This window comes from Emydura macquarii, unplaced genomic scaffold (assembly GCF_026122565.2).
Source record: "Emydura macquarii macquarii isolate MOO-44397 ecotype Brisbane River unplaced genomic scaffold, CSIRO-AGI_Emac_v2 contig_1230, whole genome shotgun sequence".
NCBI classification, from domain to species: domain Eukaryota; kingdom Metazoa; phylum Chordata; order Testudines; family Chelidae; genus Emydura; species Emydura macquarii.
The window spans coordinates 11179322-11196026 of record NW_027131367.1 but is presented as its reverse complement, the minus strand read 5'-3'; the positions used below and the strand labels follow the sequence as shown (position 1 = coordinate 11196026).

General features: G+C 40.6%; 1 protein-coding gene across 9 annotated transcripts in view; it reads right to left on the bottom strand.

Moving 5' to 3' along the window:
• Positions 1 to 1846: 1846 nt before the first annotated feature.
• The window catches only part of SPAG9 (sperm associated antigen 9), a 95902-nt gene continuing 81043 nt past the window's right edge, over positions 1847 to 16705 (bottom strand). For 6 of the 9 annotated variants that reach the window (XM_067547453.1, XM_067547454.1, XM_067547455.1 and 3 more), the window contains 4 exons: positions 14782 to 14820; positions 13702 to 13878; positions 8395 to 8529; positions 1847 to 5608 (listed from right to left, as the gene is read on the bottom strand). In XM_067547453.1, the coding sequence (XP_067403554.1) occupies positions 5493 to 5608; positions 8395 to 8529; positions 13702 to 13878; positions 14782 to 14820 (467 nt within the window). In that variant the 3' untranslated portion in view covers positions 1847 to 5492. The remainder of the gene's footprint in view (positions 5609 to 8394; positions 8530 to 13701; positions 13879 to 14781; positions 14821 to 16705) is intronic. The other 3 variants (XM_067547456.1, XM_067547457.1, XM_067547459.1) reach the window with 1 other exon arrangement.

Below are 16705 nucleotides of genomic sequence, written 5' to 3'. Positions count from 1 at the left end.
TTGGAAGGTGACTCTAGGGGGACATTATGTCATGCATGAAGAATGAATCTCTTGGGATTGTCTCTCCTCTCTTTCCTAGTACCTTTATAATTCACGATGTATTTCCTTTTTGTGTATGGGCTCTAACAGCTCAACTTGCATTTTGGCTTGAAAGAGTCAAGTCAGATACTTTGGCAAGGTGCAAAGAAAACTTGGAAAATATAGTTCAGTGCCAGGAACCATTTCATCGGAGCTGCAAGCAGAAGTGGAAATCCTCTGGATTCCTAACATATGAATTATAGGTTATTTTTTGCCTGTGAATAGAACCAGCTATTTAAAAAACAACAACTATGATTAGGAAGTGAATAAGGCAGTAAAAATGTCTAAAAGGGGGAAAGTTAACAAGGGAAGTCAAGCAATAAAGGATAAGAACTGGATATAATTGACAAAGTGAGAGTCAGTGGTCATCTGTGTTCCCAAGATTAGAGGGAAAACGCCAGATAAGTAAAGCGAGACTAAAGATCTTTAAGCAACCCCATCTGAAGAAGCCCTGGGTAAAAAAGTTGAATAAAAGACCCAGCATGGAGGAGCTCCAGCTTAAAATCCATCAAAAAGCAGGCAGGCTGACTACATTAACAGGTTCCTTGAAGAAATGAGCAGAAGGCGAGGTGTTACCCTCAGGGTTAAGCTAGTGGAACTTGCTCTACTGGAAGGTCATTTAGAACTTGTCTTCACTGTGGTTAACTCGCATGTTGCCCCTATCTGTCCACATGCAGGAACCCTAGACGTGAGTGTGGCGATGTTTTAAACTAGCGTTGGCTGGCCTATCAGGTACCGCACTACAGCTAGATTCAGGGAAGATGGGAGGTTAAGAGGGGGAGTTAGGGGAGGTTTGATGGCATGGTGTAGGGATAGGAGAGAGATGACTTCAAGCTGAGAAGGAACGTCTTGGGGAAAGTCTACCAGCTGCTCCCTGGCCCAATCCTGGGCTCCGCAGTCACAGTTCCAGCCTTGATGGGGCCCACTCTTCCTCCCCAACTCTGTACATGAGCAAATTCAAAGATCTCCGTTGCAGCGGCACGATGTCGCTGGCTAGAATTAGTATAATTCTAGGCTAGCTGCTCATCGAATCACCACTGCAGCCTGAATTTTATATCAGACTGTGGCTGCCCTCCTTTGAGCTAAGCCTAAGACCAGAGGAGTTGACTCAAATTCTTTCTCCAGCAGACTTTAGAAGCTTCAGTGCTTGTCAAATATGGATGGCAGCAGGGCAGTCATTTTGCTTGATACTCTGCATGAATTGTCTGCATCCTTCTAGATGAAATTCAGGATGCTGGCTACTCTCTACAAACCCCCAAAGATCTAGTGCTGTGTAAGACCAGTAGCCCTGTGAGAGTGGGGACTATCTCCCAGCCAGCCCAGAGATGCTTTTTGGAAATGTAAAAGATCAGGCCAAAATTCTTACCCCCCCACTCCTCACCCTGTAGTGAAGAACTCCACATTTATGTGCCTAATGAGCAGCTCCGGTCAAGAGAGGGCAGGGACCACCAGGATGCCAGAACTGGTGCTGAAAGACCAGGCCGTGCAGTTTCACAGGATTTGTGAATGGATTCAATTCTTTCAATTTTGTTTGTCCTCCTACCCCCAAGCAATCAATCAGAAACTCCATGAAGAGTTTCCTTAGCCCCCTTCTGTTGGTTTTACTATGGAAGTGTGACAATCTGGATTCTTGGTTTCAGATATTACACACTTCATCAATTAAGATGACGTTATTTAGCTGTCAGTTTAAAACTATTTGACAATTGTCTTCTAGTACCAGTTGTTGCACATTTAGCATGGGACTACAAAGAAAACACCAAATCAAATGCATGTTTCATATACATATTTATATATATTTCATGTACAAAGTTACATTCTGAACCCCAAGGATTCATTCAATAGAAATAAATACTGAAATAACTACACTGCTATATGAGCTTTCTTGCTCACAGAAAAGCCTCGAGTTTTAACAGACAGCAAGTTTAACGCTGTAGTATCCATCTCAAGTTACAGAGGCAAGTAAAATTCAGCATAAAGTGTTTAACAGACAAAATTGTCAAAAAATTACAGACCATAAAATGTTTCAAATATGTTTAAAAGGTTGAAAAATGTGCAACAAAATTAATAAAGGAAACTTAATTTTGTTAGAGGGTGGGACAGACATTTAGTATTATAGAAAAATGCTCTGAGGTGCAACATATGTTGTTACAATATGGCATAACCCTGTTAGAAGAAATATTTAACTTCCGCAAAGAGCTGTATTTTATTTATTTTTACTGTGTCTCATTTTACAGACCAGGGTCACTTACAAGAGTGCTAAATCAGGTTTAATCCTTTGGTAACTTTTATAATACTCACATGGAAATAAATATTCAGTTACACACCATTTTAAAGACATATGTTCTTTAGAACAGTTAGTATAATAAAACAGATTTAACATTTGTTCGTTACTAAGGCAGCCTATGATAAAGTGTCTACACTCTGCCAGCTCTATCTGATCCAACGCAGGAAGACCTTTACAAGAAATGAACAATACAGCAGCTTATATAAGTCATTTTACCTTTACCATGCAAACACACTTAATCCAGACAAGTAATGTGCTGCATATTTTGTGCTCGAAATGTTTTCAAACTATTAACAAGCTGTAGCTATCAAGAAATTTATTCCTATTTATATGACGTTTAAACCATGAGTCTGTGATGCATAAACACATTCTTGAGATTTAGATTTTTAGGAGTTTGTCGTCTTGATGCATGGTGTTTTATGTGCTTTACCCACCCTTCAAAGTGATCTGTAGATAGGGAATTTATAAATCGTAGTGCATTGTGATGCAAATAAGTTCCCCTTTAACTACTGTTTCTTAGGCCAGAGGATAAATTTTAAAATGAATAATGCAGAAGAGTGTGCAACCCCTCTTCTACACTCACAGGGATACTGTAGTTACAACTAGTGTTTTCTTTAAAGCTCCTCCACTGCTGGACAGAAATTATTCTCTCTCTGCAGCCAGTTGCAAGAACTGGTCTATTGAAATGAATAGAATGGCACAGTATACTAGACGCATTTGGCAAAAAAGACTAGGTATGCACTTGCCAGACACATCTGCTCTATCTGAGAGCAGTAAAGCAGATCAGAGAAATAGTTAATTAATAATTACTATTAATAGTTCATTAATAATTACTATTAATAATTAAAATGCTATGCAAGATCTAAGGAAGAGAATTGTGCGTTTTTTCTGAGAATACGTGAATGTGACAATCCACTGGCATGTAAAGCTTGCAGAATGTTTTCCAAATAGCCAGCTAGTTACATTTAAAAGGAAACATGGTAGGAGGAGCAATAAAACTGCACCAGTTGTAGTGATATTTGCATCACTGTTAAAGTTTAGTCAGCATTTTTCACAGGCACCCAATTTCATGACTCAAATGTGCTTGAAGTTCAGCATACATATCTAAATATATATATATTTTAAATAGGTCCTTCTTATAATGTTTGAATCAGTCTGATTATTTTATGTACCTGTATTTTTTTATTTATTAATTTATTTTTTTTAAGTTCCCACATTTCATATTTAAGACAAAGCAATTCAAAAAGTGATTTTAAACATGAAAATTTGGAAAGCAATTTGTGAACAACAAACTTTGATCACATTTGGCATTCTGGAGAGAAAAAATACTACCAAGATATCAGGCATTTTTAATAAGGATTTTTACTACATAGCCTATGTCTTAAATACATATTTACGAGAGTGGAACAGTTGTGTACAAAATACGCTGTTTAAAAAGTATTTATACATATAAATCTAACCAATAGACCTGAATGGAGTTTTTCTGGTTTATCAGATATGATATGCATTTGAAAAAAGCTGCCTAAATATATATTTACACAATAGACCTCAGCTAAATGTGTTCTTTTAAAAAATTAAGAAAAATATATAAACACGTTTGCCTGATAGACCAGAACTGCTCCTATTGCATAAAAATGTTTAGGCAGTTTTAAAAAAAGTTTTTCTATATTTATTCCTTGGAAACTGTTCCATTCTGTCACTTAAACAGATTGCTCATTTCTCTCAACTGACTGGAACAGTCCCAGTCTTTTGGGGGCATATGCTGAGTGTTTAGATTTTAAAAAACTTCTACCTTCCAGAGACCTAATTAAGGAACAAACTGGGTGTTACATATTTTACAGAAATAAGATGCATAGAAAGTGTTCAACGTGGTTTTGATACTAAATCAGGAAATTCAAAGCAAAAGGAAGACACTCAATCCTGAACTCACTGTTATGGTTAAAAAAAATAGATGGTGAGTAGACAGAATGTCAACCTTGATATTAGACTCTCCTGACTTCTGTCAGTTTACTTAATCTTAATGTTATTTAATCTGTTATGTGTTTTTCTTCTCTCTAAATAACATAGTATTTCACTACCTAACCAGGCGTATGAAAACTAAAAATTATTGGGGGGTTGTTTTTTTTTAAACCAATTATAGAGTTGAAGTTCCTTTGCAATCTCACTTGGGCAGAATGTATTTTCTTTTTTGTCAGTCAGTTTTCTTGCTCTGTTTGAGGTCTCTAACCTCCACAACTACATAGTTACTCATGGGTTTGACCAGCTAGGCAGAGAAAATTACTCAAGGGTCTAAGATACATGGATTTAAGACATGAAGAAAACTAATGTATCCCCTGCTCAAGGATTATACCATTTATTTTCAGTTTTAAAATGATCCCAATGTCTGATTCCAAAAAGCGTCTGTTGGAAATTACCAAGTCATTGCCAACTGACAAGGAAAAAATGAGAAGCCTGTTCTTCAAACTGTTCATTATTGAGCGCTGCAGTTCTCAAACTTTAGAGTTCTTCAGCAGTCAAACATGAAATTTTATTTAAATATTGTTGTTTTAAGTTCTTTTATACAATCCCCTTTTCCCCCAGAAGTTTTGATGAAAACCACAAACGAAACTGTATACACTATATAAACAAGATTTGTCAGGTTTGAAAATAAAAGTTAAAATGTACAATTTGCTTTAGCCCTCACTGAATGTATGCATGAATCTTGATAATTCATCGGATATTAGTTTATAATACACTGGGAACAACTTTGCTGTTTTACTCAATATGTCATACAAATAAATTCATTTCAGTTGTAATGAAGTTTAACTCATTAGTGATAGAAAGTGACACTAGCAAAAGAAGTGAACTACATTAGATTGTTGTGGTACAGTAAATTGTCTGGATTGCTCACTACAGTGGTCACCAGTTTTGAGAAAGGAAACACCTTCATTATACTGATCTTATCTATGTAACACTGGTGCAGTAAAACAGCACAAGCTAATTCCTGTATTGTTAAGGTCTGACAGATTTGCGATATAAAGTTAAACAGCAAAGAAATGCTTCATCATGTAGTGAAACAAATTCCGCAAAAATAAAAAACCAAAACACATGCAGAAGCCTTTTTTCAGTCTCTAGCTGCTTCCTAGTGGGCTCACTCATTGCCATACATTACTTGCCACACTATCAGGTGACTCCTCTCAGCTTTGGCTACAGAAGGTTCAAGTTGTAGAGCTTCTCCAAGGAGTTCAGATTCCCCACCTTCATCACCTGAGAAACGACAATTTAGATTCAGCTGAACAGACCAAGGAAAATAAACTGGTATTAGCACTACACACAGGAAAGGGTTAAGGTGACGCATTCAGTGTGATAGTAAATAAATACACAATAAAAGACAGTAGTTGTCCTCTGCTCCTATAGCAGCAGCAGATTCAAAACCCTTAACAAAAAGCTAAGTTAGCAAGCCAGAAACTTGCACTACAAATATTCCACAGCAGTGCCTTTTGAAGGCCAGATTTTTTAATACTAGCCCTGTCCTAAATTAACTGTGACTGATAAATCTCCCATTTCCTGCTAATCTAAGGTTTGATTCTAGGGTACAGAAAACTAAGTAGAAAAATGACACAATGTTTACTCTGCATATCACCCAAGCAGAAGTGTAAACACGAGTGCTATTGCAACAGAGAGGGAGAGCTTGCAGACATACAAGCCAAACAAACAGAGCCATGCAGCCCGATTCATAAAATGCTTCTGGCATGAGTGGAAACTGAATGCAAACTGTCACCATGAAATGGTAATGTACTCTATATCGAAGCTGTAACACTTAAAATAAGGCTAAAGTCTTTCCTTTCTCATTATCTGTTCTAATTTTAACTGCTTCACACCATTAGTTTCTCCCACAACTCAACCACCATACCTCAGTCCTAACCCACTTTAACCCGCCTGGTACTGCAGTGCTGCCCTTGAACAGAAGCCAGTTATGTCAAAACACGTGATTTTGTGATGTGTATGAATAAACTGAGGCTTGGCCTAGACCAGTGACCACCTGGGACCTGAAATACCATCTGAAGTCTGTTTAAAGGTGACAGACTAAGGCACTAAATCACTGCAGCATCTAGCCATCTCTGTAGTTTGTATGTGACATCTGTACAGAAGAGATTTAACATAGCTAGGTGATGTGGGAACAGACTGAAAACATTAGAAAGGCTTGAAATGGTTGTTAAACTGATTAAATCAAAGTATGACTGAGGAATCTAAACACTGCCTATGTCTTTAGCTTGATCGTCAGTTGTGAGTATGTTATGGTTTTTCACCAGATAGTGGTGTGCTAGAAATTTGTGCTGTCTTCATGGAAGGTCAGAAATTTTTTTCTTTATATTAGCGGGATATGTGGAAGGTGAAGTACTTAAAATTAGGTCCATCAGTCATGAGATTATCAGCCACACTTTTTTCCCACTAAATTCTTCCATTTGCAGGGCGGTAAATTAATTTCTGACTTTGATTAGATTTTATAATTTTGGCCAAAAGGGGCAAGGGACTGTATATTGTTAGCTGCTTTGTAGTGGTTACACTTATTAACTCTTACACTTCTCATTCCTATATTTCTTTCTCTAAAGCAAAGGCTTTTGATCAAGTAAACCCTTGCTCATATGATAAATGTACACCATATCTATACAGGTTGGATAAATGCAAGAGAGTTACCAGAAAAACAGGAACCATTACAAGCTGCTGTATGAAAAAGGGCAGGTAACAGATCACTTGATTTTTCTTTTCTTTTTTTTCCCCCTTATAAAGGAAACTTTCAAAATTTCTGGACAAAGATTCATGTAATCTTCAAAAATCCAGTTTATTAAAAGAAATTAAGCTAAGGGCACATGCTCCAGTGATGCAAGATATTAACACAAAAGAACTTAATTCTTTGTTGTCAAAGTAGCCCAAGAAATACAGTAATCTGGCTCAGGGCTTTAAAAAAGGAGTTTGAATGAATATTTGTACGCCGATTGCATTAGTCTTGATGAAGAGGCTTAACTAAAATCTTTTCACTTTATCCACCTCTTCTCCACCTCCCCACACACCAAGTTCAAATCTATCACTGCCTTATTTACTCAATGACATTTGCTCATTACTGGCAAATTCTGCCACTCCCTAGATAAGGTACTGTTTGTCCTAGCTTAGGTAATGTTGCTGTTCAACAGCTGCTGGGTTTAAAGGTGCTGTTCAAAGGTGGCTGCATTTCAGAAATGGGTCAGTGAAGAGATTCCTAGATACATACACAGTAGTTCATATATTAACTAAGTATATGAAAGCACTCTGAAATCCTTCTGGATGAAAGGCCCTAATATAACTCATTTTCAAAATAGAACATGGTTACAGTTCCAATTTAATCTTACAGACCATACAGACATAACATAACATAATCCATACAGACATAACAAATCCAGATAAGAGAAACTTTAAAAATTACTGTCCCCTTCCTTAGAAGCCTGAGGAGAGGCGCCAGCCAGGCCCTCCTCCTTGGAGCTGCTCCACCCCTGTCACAGGCAGCCAGGGCACCCTCCTGGCTCCTCCGCCCCTGCACTGGGTGCAAAGAGGGAGCCGTGGAGACCAGAGCCTCTTTTGCAGGGCCCCCCCCCGGCCGGGCAGCCAGGGGAGAGCAGGAAACAGGCCCACAGACACACACACCCCTGGCCAGGTGCTTCCGACAGGGGTGTGTGTGTGTTTGTGCCTGTGCCCCCTGCGGGGTGCTGCTGCTGACATCGGAGGAGTGGGGGAGAGCGGGGCATGGGCCCACAGATCCCCCCGCCCCCCGGGTGCAGGGTGCTGCTAGTGTGTGTGTGTGTGGGGGGGGGGGGCGGGGAAGGGGATGGGGGGAGGAAAGGAGGAGGAGGAGAGGAGAACAGGCACCAATGTAAGTATGGCCTCTGGGGGCCCGAGACCCACGGTACGCAACTGGCTTTTAATGACTTGATCTATTTTCCTATTAACTCTATCATAAAGCACTTCTACTGCATTACACAAAGGCAATGAAAAACATTTTGCAAGATCCAACTTCTTACCCATCCTGAAGTCTATATATCCCTCTCCTCCACTTATCACCAACATAGATTTTAAGGGAGTTTGACTGAAGGATTCCTGAGCAGGTTTATCACTTGATAGCTCTGCTCCACCACTGTTGGGTGGGCAAACTTGACCTGTATTTCAGAAAAACAAAATTTGTTTTCATTCAGCACCTTGAAAATGAAAGATCTTCAAAGTAACTGATTAGAGACCAATAGTGATATGGCTTTGGTAGACATATGTGATGGCCAACCATGCATTCAGCCACTTGCACCCTTGATGCTAGAACCTAGGTTAGCAAGAGACAGAATGCTGGCCATGCTAATATTATTCCCTCACTTGTTAAAGTGATGTGAGATATAAAGGTTACTGACCTGTAACTGGAGGTTCTTTGAGATGTGGGGCTCCTAGCTGCATTCCACATGTGGGTGTGTGCGAGTACTATGTTCCTGAGATCAGAAATCTTGCAAGTAGCGTTTGTTGGTCCATGCCTATCCCCTGGAGCGCCTCATGCTCAGCATCCATGGTATAAGGGGAACAGCAGATGGACTGCCTCTCCAGTTACTTCTCTACCACAAATCCAGTCATGTTCTAAAGCAGAGGAGAAGGAGGGCAGGTAGTGGAATAGAGATAGGGACCACACATTTTGAAGAACCTCCAGTTACTCATAAGTAACCTCCATTTCTTCGAATGCTGGTCTCTCTGTGTATTTCACACGTGGGTGACACGTAAGCATTAATCAAATAGAAGTGGGAGGCAAGGATGTATACTGTACAGATATCTGTAATACTGCTGTTCCAAAGGCTGCATCTTCAGAAGAGGCTTGGACTAAAGTGCAATGATTCTTGAAGGCGTGGCCAATGTCCAGCATAGGCACTTCTCAAAGAAATACAACTGAGGTTGCCTGTGCTCTAGTGGAATGGGCCCTCACCCCACCCAGGAAAGGGAGATGCGCTGATAGCAAAGGAAGATACAACCAGAAATCCATTTAATCTCTGATCAGATATCGTTTGTTCGCATTCTCGCTCAACCATAGCAACAGCCTTGCAATTTTTCTAATTGGCTTCATACTTTACAAGTAGAATGCTTTGAGGCTTTGCAAAGAATACCAGTAAATGAACTGACTGATTTATACGTAATTCTGAAATTACCTTAGGAGTGAATTTCAGGTGAAGGGGTACCTTTTCTTTATGAAAAGTAGTGTATGGTGGGTCAGCCAGGAGTGCCCCACGTCCCTCACCTTCTTGGCTGACATGATGGCGAAAAGGAAAACAATCTTCATGGATAGGTAGATCATCAAGTATGTGGCCAGCGATTCAAAAAGAGTGGCCTGGTAAGCAGCGAGAGTACAAGACTGAGATCCCATTGGCTTCACTACTGGTGGGAAGGTCTCAGTGAGAGGAATCAGATTGTTATTGGGTGAGTAAAAATAAAATAGCCCTCTACTTGAGGATGGAAGACTGACTGGTCCTTGGTGGAGCCACAGCGACCTAAAGAATAGGCCCAACTTCATGAGAACAAGGAGGTAATTAAAATAGCAGGAATACCTGATTTTGTTGCACCCAAGTAGAGAAACTCCTCCATTCACCTAGATAACGTTTTCTGGTGGAGAATTTTCTACTGTGATTGAGAACAGTTTGAACGGTCTCTAACATGAACACTCTAGGTCTGAGACCCATCCAAATACCAGGCCATAAGGTGAAAAGAGTCCAGGCTGGGATATCTGATCCTGGCATTCACTTGAGTTAGTAGACCTGGGGAGATGCCGATGGGAGGATGAGGTGACATTTGCAGGAGGTGCAGGAAACCAGAACTGCCTGGACCAGATAGCGCTCTGTCATGATGAATCTTCTATAGAACCTGTTGTAGCAGTGGAATGGGAGAAAAAGTGTACCTCAGGTGGTCTGCCTGCGGTGGTAGAAGGGCACCACTCTCAGAGTACCAGCTTAGTGCTGTTCTGGCACATTATGTTGAACTTCTTGTTCATCTGGGAGATGAACTGATCCTAAAATGGCATTCCCCACTGAGTGATGATTTCATTTAGTACTGAACTGTGCATCTCCCGCTCGTGGTAGGTGGAGAAGCGTTTGCTGAAATTGTCCACCAGTGAGTTTTGTGCAACTGGGAGGTACGTCACTGTGTGCATGATGTGGTTCTAGATACACCCGTTCCCTAAGAGGGCCACCTCTACACAAAGAAGAGGAGGGTTTCATTTCTCCTTATTTGTTTATATAGTCATTTGTTTATATGGTCATGTTGTCTGACATTATTTGGACATATTGGGACTGTATTACGAAGAGGAATGCATTGCAGGCCTATCTGGCTGCTCTTAGTTCCAGGAGACTGATGTCCTTCCCAGCCTCTGAAGGTGTCAACATACCTTGTGTTAGGTGGTCGCCCAGATGGGCTCCCTAGCCTATGAGTAATGCATCCATAATTACAGTTGTGTCTGACTTAGAAGGAAGGAAAGGGACTCAGGAACACACTTGCTCTGGGTTCATTCACCATGCGAGGGAAGCTCTGACATTGGTCGGGATTGTCACTTTGGTATTCATACTGTTTGTCTGATGAGTAAAAATACCAAAACCAGGCCATTAGGCAACAGAGCATGTCAAACTGCATTATGTAAGTATAAGAGACCATGTGACCAAGTACAGAAAGACAGACCTTGACTATAGTTTGAGATCTATGAGTGATCTATCTTATCAGGCTGCTCATGGCCTGGAATCTGTCCAGAAGGAGGCTGAGGTTGAGGCTAGGATCTCTCCTATTAAGTTTATGGTCTGTGTGGGAGTCAGTAAACTTATCCCTGTTCATGAACATCCAAAGATGCCAGGAGGCAAAGTAGGAGTGCATATCACCCTGGATGGTTCCATGATAGACTCATTTACTGGGAGAGCTACCTGATTAGGTCCAGTGGATTGTAGGATGTCCAAGGGCTTATGCTGTGAGTCATGAGCTCCTCAAGAGAGATATGAAATTCAGCTGCCACCCTCTACAAGAGTTTTTGTTATTGCCTGTGGTCTTCATGTGGGGATAGCGAATATGGGGTGATTGCCTCATCAGGGGAGGATGACGATATGCCCATCAGTACCACTGGTACTGGTAGATCCAGCTCAATGTCATCCTCCATATACACCAGTGGAGCCAGTTGCTGTTGCCCAGGAGAAGAGGGCTAGTGAGACTCTTGCATGGATCCAGGGTAGTGTGCACAGGGATTCCAAGGACCCCAACTGGGCCAGTATGATAGTTTGAAGACTAGATACCCGATGCCTTGGGCCCCCCATAACAGCAATCTCTCGGAGGGTAATCATCTGGTCAGAGGATGGGTCCAGGACTGTCTAGAAGCCCTGTCCAGTCCTTTATGGAGGTGACGGTTTGTCCTGAATTATGGATTCAGCTGGCAAAAAGATCAGATCCCATTCCATCTGTGGTGCTCGTGGACAGATACACCAGCTTATGAACAGAGCAGGGAAGTAGTTCTTGCTCCTCAAGGCAGATTCCTTTTCTGGTGCTGAAATGTCTCTCAGAAGCACTGGACCTGAAAGCAGAGCAGATCATGAGGATGTGTGCGCAAAGATATCCTCCGGGGAGGTTAACTCTCAGTCCATTCCGGAGCACGAGGGGTTCCAGTCATCAGCACTGTCAGATCAGGCGCGTCCACAAGCTTAGAAGTTGGTGGGTCCTTATGAGATCAGGCTAGCACCGCTGGATGAGATGTGTCCTACCTGGAGCTCTTGGGCATGCTGGTGAAGCCGATTTATTGGCTCCTGTTGGCAGCAACACCTTGTAAGAGCAACCACTGCTTACGAGCAATATTTCCCCTGGGAATATTTTCTCTACTGTGAATAATTGACACTCCCCTGACAGCAACAGCCACTTAGGAGCAATGTAGCAAAAGGGCACCGATATGTTGCTGCTAATGAGTGTCTAACTGTACTGGAGTTGGATTCTTGTTCTTGCATGCCTTATCCTTGTGGTCAGGAGGATTAAGTGAGTCTAAGTCTTTAGGACCTGAGTGCAACGACTCACCCAGTTTGGAAGGAGTCAGGGAGGGATCCTTTCTCCTGGGATCAGATCTGTGACAGAGTCCCTTACTCTCATGAGAAGCCTTGAGACAACAGGTCTTTGGTTTTATCAGATCTGTCTTCTGTTTCAGAGCTTGTACTCCAAGTGGAACTGCTTGAGGACTGAGGCCAGTGTATCGGGGTAGGGGTGGATCTCCCCACCCTGGACCCGACTGGGGTCTCATAGCTTTCTCCATAAGGTACTTGCTCTCATCTTTCTTGCACCTGTGAAGGTAAGGAGTGGCAGATACTGCATTTGGAGGAAATGTGGGCCTCCCCAAGGCAGCAAAGACAGCACTGGGGGTCACTGCTGGCCAAGAAAGAGCAAGGCCCAGGAGACAATTCTTGAACACCAGAACTCTGGGCATTGTTCTTCTCCTAAGGTTGGAAACAGGGTCTCTGGGGTGAGGAAAACTAATTTACACTAACTATGAAGAAACTATTGAAGTCACTAAAATCTATATACAATTATATTTACAGATAAAGACCCTGTCAAGCTGGAATCCTCTGTGTCTGAAGCTAACACAGGTCATGTGGCAGTAAGAAGGAACTGGAAATGTGGTCAAACCGCACCTCCCTTTATACCCTCAGTGCTGAGCATGGGGCACTTGAGGGTGCAGGTGTGGACCAACAGACGCTACTTGCAAGATTTTCTGGTCTCAGGTGCACATGCACCCATCTGTGGAAAACACACAGAGACTAGTGCTCAAAGAACTTACCCTTCTACCTGAGCAGCCCCGATTGGACAGACAGAAAACCACCTCCGTTTCACTTGTCAAATCTTGCCTCTTGCTTCCCAACTGTTAGAGCTATAATGCTGATAGTAAAACTGTTGCTTAATAGGAGGAGAGAAGTGGTTTAAGGCAAACTGGAATACCAGTGAATGAATGGTCTCTTTCTAAAGAGCATCTAATCCAACAGGTTCAGTTTCTCATGGAAGGCTTGAAGCCAAACACGGATAGTATATTTTCTCAGATCTTGTTTTACTCCTCTACCATCCAACCAGTCTCAGACCATTAAACTAGGTGGCTTTCTGAACTGAAATGCTGAACCACTGCCTCAGAAGCAAGGAGATCCCCCTCCAAATGCACTATGGTTTGAAGCCTAGAATCCTAACTCCATTTCTGAATGTGGGGTTTTCCTCACACTGGCTTCGCCTACCTCAACACTGCATCCACGAAGAGGAGAATGAAAAAAGGCAAAAACCCCTCACTTTAAAAACAGGAACACAAAGCTTACCAGGTACTGCAACAAAGAACTTAACAGCATCACGGTGCCCATGGAAGCAGAGCTGTGCATGTGCCATTGAACAATATGGTATGAATGTTCCAGGAGTCACTTTATCACTATTTTCATCTCCATATACACGTATAACACTTCCAGGACGGTTTCCAGAGCCTGCTGCTGTTTTATTAGCTGTAAAAAAACAAAAACAAAAATGTTTTCCACTTGAAAATTCAGTCTGTAGAAGTGGTTATTGGTTAAGAAACTTTATGGTACTATCTAAAAGCTAAAGCCAATTCAGATAAATGGAACAGAAGGGCAGCAGTGCCAATTCAGGACAGAACTGGAAGGAAAAAAATAAGACTGCATGCTTGGTTATTTGAAGTACATCACAAAATGGAGTAGGATTCTTATTCGTCTAGCATAATAGTAAATCTTAAAAAACAGACATTTTAAAAAACACTAAATTCACAAGGGAAAAAAGTATCTTTAATACATAATGCATCTAATTGATGTCTCAATGGAAACAAATCCTAAAATGTTCAAATGTATAACTACATTAAAATGTTAAAGGAAGGTTTCCTTAGCATCTGTGATTATAGGGTATCCCATTGCCAGCACAAACCCCACTAAAAACAGCCAGCTATGGGCATGAAGGAGCTATACCACTATAATACAGTTTAGTTTTTGCTGGGATGATTTAAAATCCATTGACAGAAAAGTGCTTTTTATTCATGCTAGACAGACAAGCCATCTCCATTCCAAAGACTATCAGAGGAGTGAAAGAAATGTGATTTGTAAATGAGACAAAGTCAATGATGTGTATTAATGACAAAGTTATAAGATATAGTATCACATTATTTGCTGGAAGAAAAACAAAAGTCTGTATGAAAGTTCAGCTGCAACACAGGATGATGCACTAAACTGCTGAGCAGATGAGTGGCCATTTAGCAAACATAAAACTGCTGCAATGCAGTAACTGCAAGTGGAAAAACATTAGGAACATACAAAGGGTCAATCTATAGAAGTGGGGAACAGCCTCAAAGTGGCTATTAGAAGCCTGAAAATAGATTTTTGTTCAGGATCTGCACTTACCCCTCAGCCCCAGTAAACGTCCCTGGTGGAGGATTACAGCTAAAGTGAGAAAGGAGGAAAGGGGAAATGGATAGGTATGATAGTAGAGGAGAAGAATTAATGAGAACCCGCCACTCTCATATTTTGGTATTTGATAAGACAGAGTTTTAGATTTTAGCTTCTAACTTAAGTTAAAAACCTTGTTAATTACAGAAGATTCAATAAAAGTAATAAAGAACAGCATCTTGTTATATGGTTTCAGGAAAAATGGTCAACGAAAGCCATGTCAGTTTAATTGTGAATTTTTTTGATCATTGTTAAGTTACATCAAATAATAGTTTCCCCTTTCTCTCTTTTCTTAAATGGACACTAGCAAAACTGCTGGGGGCAAAACAATGTGTAATCACACATTGTTTTAATATTTCCTCCTGAAAAATCCATCAGCTCTAGAAAGTGAGTGCTACGCTCTAGATAAGATGTCCAGCTCATCAACTCACAACAGACCAAGAGAACTGAGTTTGTTTGTAGTTGAGTAGGCATGCAAGATATGTGGTGGTCTCTTCTTGTAATCCTGAACATTTACAATGGCAGGTTACTGAAATTTACAAAACCTTGCCTACTCAGAAGTACACAGTAGGGAGAGAAGCATCATTGTGTTCATGAACCAGAACATTAATATAGGCCTAAAATTAAGCCTACCAGCATTGATAGGGTCCCCTTTTTATGTTCACGGTATTCAAAAAGAAAAATCCCTACCAAACTTTTTAAAAATTGACTTTGCTGCAAACTAAGTGAAACTATTTAATTTTTGGAAGTATGATTAACTACTTCAAATCTCATTATGATTTTAAGTGTTTACGTCTGCGCAATACACCCATGCAATGCAAAAACAGACATTTATTTAATGGATGATCAATGTAATGGATGAGAAACAATGCATGTGCTGTTCAACAAAGCAATTAAAATGAAGATTTTACCACCAGCAAATTTAAAAGAAAAAGATCTTTCTCAGAATTGATTTACAGTCAAGCCACAAAAACCTTATACACTAGGAAGTTTACCATCACAGTTAATACTATATTCAAAGTTTCCAGCTTTTCCTTTTAGGAACCTTTGTTCAATCATTTTCTGTTATTGAAAGCTTTGATCCAAATTCATCAATGAAGTCTCTGGCAGGGAGCACTTTTTTTGGTCAAAATTTTAGGGAATGACCTTAAATAGATGTTTCAGTTTCAAGACAAAATTGTAGTTCATAGTATTTTAGATTTGTTTTTGCTTGAATTAACAGGGGTACGGTTTTTGGTGGTTTTTTGTTTTTGTTTTGTTTTTTGGGGGGAGGGGGAGGAGTACGAGGGGGAGGAGGAGGAGGCTGGGAGGGGGTTGATAGTTCTACTGTCTTTTATAAAGGCTAACTGCTCTTCCAAGAATGCAAGTATTTCCTTTTTCAACACAGCACCAACATATCGCAAAAGTTTAAAACGTGTAAGTTTTTTTTAAGCACACAGACTTTTTGAATAACCAGTGGCTGAATTTTACCCACCAACTAAGTTCCTCTATTTGAAGAATGTGGTTACAACTCATATGCCCTTGTGCACTACCTTTAAAAGCCGCTCAATTTCTCTGCTTGCCTAGTCATAGATACCTAGCAGACACTATCAATTGTGTGATGGATTCTGAGAAAACGAGGCCATTTTGAGTTGTGCTAACTATACCCTTACTGCCCAAATAAGTTTTAAGATGGGAATTTATTGCTTTTTTAATGCCAAATTGTCATTATCAAAAAGCTGAAATACTCTATTCACAAGTGGTGCAACACAGGCAATGCCACCACACTTTTACACAGATCCCGCTAACATTCCTACATTCTTTAAAGGTAGAAGTCACAGTGTCCATTCAATCCATGACCTCTTTGCTCAAAGTCCAAAGTTGCCTTTTGGGATGAAGT